Genomic DNA, 1,601 nt, shown 5'->3' on the forward strand with positions numbered 1-1,601 from the left:
CTGGGCTTGGGTTCCTTACTGACCACATCACTCTCCATTCTCTGCAGACCCCTCTCCTCGACGACCCTGTCTTCATCCATCCCAGCTCCGTCCTTTTCAAAGAGCTCCCTGAGTTTGTGGTCTACCAGGAAATCGTGGAGACCACCAAGATGTACATGAAAGGTGCTGAGGCCTGGGGACAGCCCCTTGTCCCCCGATGGTGGCTCTGATGGGGGTGTGGCTGGGACCCTGGGGCAGAGACATGGGAGCCCCTCCCACGGAGGGTGCCGCTGTAACCTCAGCTTCCTCCCCCGGCCCCCAGGCGTCTCTAGCGTGGAGGTCCAGTGGATCCCGGCCCTGCTGCCCTCTTACTGCCAGTTTGACAAGCCCCTGGAGGAGCCAGCCCCTACCTACTGCCCCGAGCGGGGGCGGGTGCTGTGTCACCGAGCCAGCGTGTTCTGTGAGTTGGGGCGATGTCCCAGGCAACCTGAGCCTCCCGCAGCCCTGGGCTTCTCGGACGCGTGGCCCCGTCCCCTGCCCCTGGACTTCTCGGACGCGTGGCCCCGTCCCCTGCCCCGGGACGTGTGTGTCTTGGGTGGGGCAGGGATGGGACTCAGGCGGTCAGCTACAAGAGGGTCCCTGGCTCACTGACTCCTGCCCTCCAGATCGTGTGGGCTGGCCGCTCCCTGCCATCGAGGTGGATTTTCCAGAGGGCATTGACCGCTACAAGCACTTTGCCCGGTTCCTGCTGGAAGGACAGGTAGGTGGCACAGCGGCTCCAGGCCCTCATCTCAGGTACCGTGGGCGGCAGCAGCCCGGGCCTCACCCCTTCCTGTGATCCCTCATCAGGTCGTCCGCAAGCTGGCCTCATACCAGAGCTGTCTGCTGTCCAGCCCCAGCACCATGCTGAAGACGTGGGCCAGGTACTGCCTTCAGTGGGAGCCTTGCAGTGGGCAGGAGGGGTCGGAGGCCTGAATGACTTCCCCAGGGCTGCCGGGACAGAGCACCACACACGGGGAGGCTTAAAAGATCCGAAGCGTGTGCTCAGCTGTGAAGGCTGCAGGGCCACGCTCTGTGCAGCGGCTTTCGGGGAGGGTCCCTCTCACCTCTGCTGGCCTCCTGGGCTTGTGGCCACGTCACTGCAGTCTCTGCCTCTATCTTCATGTGGCCTCTCCCTGTGCCCTCTCCTTATAAGGAAGAGTCATTGGATTCAGGGTCCAGCCTACTGCAGGGTGACCTCTCCTTCACTTAAAAGGTCATTTGCAATGACCCTCTTTCCATATAAGGTCACACGCTGATGTTCTTGGTGGGCATGAATCTGGGGTAGGGGAGACACTGGGCAGCTCCCCGAGAGCTGCCAGGTATCAGTGGGAGGCATCCTGGCCCTGGGGACTTCCTCCCAGCAGAGCAGACCCCTGCCCCATCCCGCCCACCACCTCTGCTGCAGGGCTCACCCTTGCCCTCCACCTCCTCCTCCTGCTCTCCTCCTGCCTGTGGTCCAGACCCACAGACACCTCCCCCTTCCTGGGACTGGCGGAGCCTGTGGTGCAGGGGCTTGGAGCACTGGAGGCAGACCTGAAGGTGCAGGCAGGTGCCAGGGACTCAAGATGGGGTGTGGGGCA

General features: G+C 63.3%; 1 protein-coding gene across 1 annotated transcript in view; it reads left to right on the plus strand.

The window, feature by feature from the left end:
* Positions 1 to 1,601, plus strand: part of DHX37 (DEAH (Asp-Glu-Ala-His) box polypeptide 37) — a 51,318-nt gene that overhangs the window by 47,262 nt on the left and 2,455 nt on the right. The window contains exons 19-22 of the mRNA XM_011948575.1: positions 48 to 162; positions 302 to 439; positions 645 to 739; positions 829 to 902. Of these exons, the coding sequence (XP_011803965.1) occupies positions 48 to 162; positions 302 to 439; positions 645 to 739; positions 829 to 902 (422 nt within the window). The remainder of the gene's footprint in view (positions 1 to 47; positions 163 to 301; positions 440 to 644; positions 740 to 828; positions 903 to 1,601) is intronic.

The sequence above is a fragment of the Colobus angolensis genome, unplaced genomic scaffold (assembly GCF_000951035.1).
Source record: "Colobus angolensis palliatus isolate OR3802 unplaced genomic scaffold, Cang.pa_1.0 Scaffold28, whole genome shotgun sequence".
NCBI classification, from domain to species: domain Eukaryota; kingdom Metazoa; phylum Chordata; class Mammalia; order Primates; family Cercopithecidae; genus Colobus; species Colobus angolensis.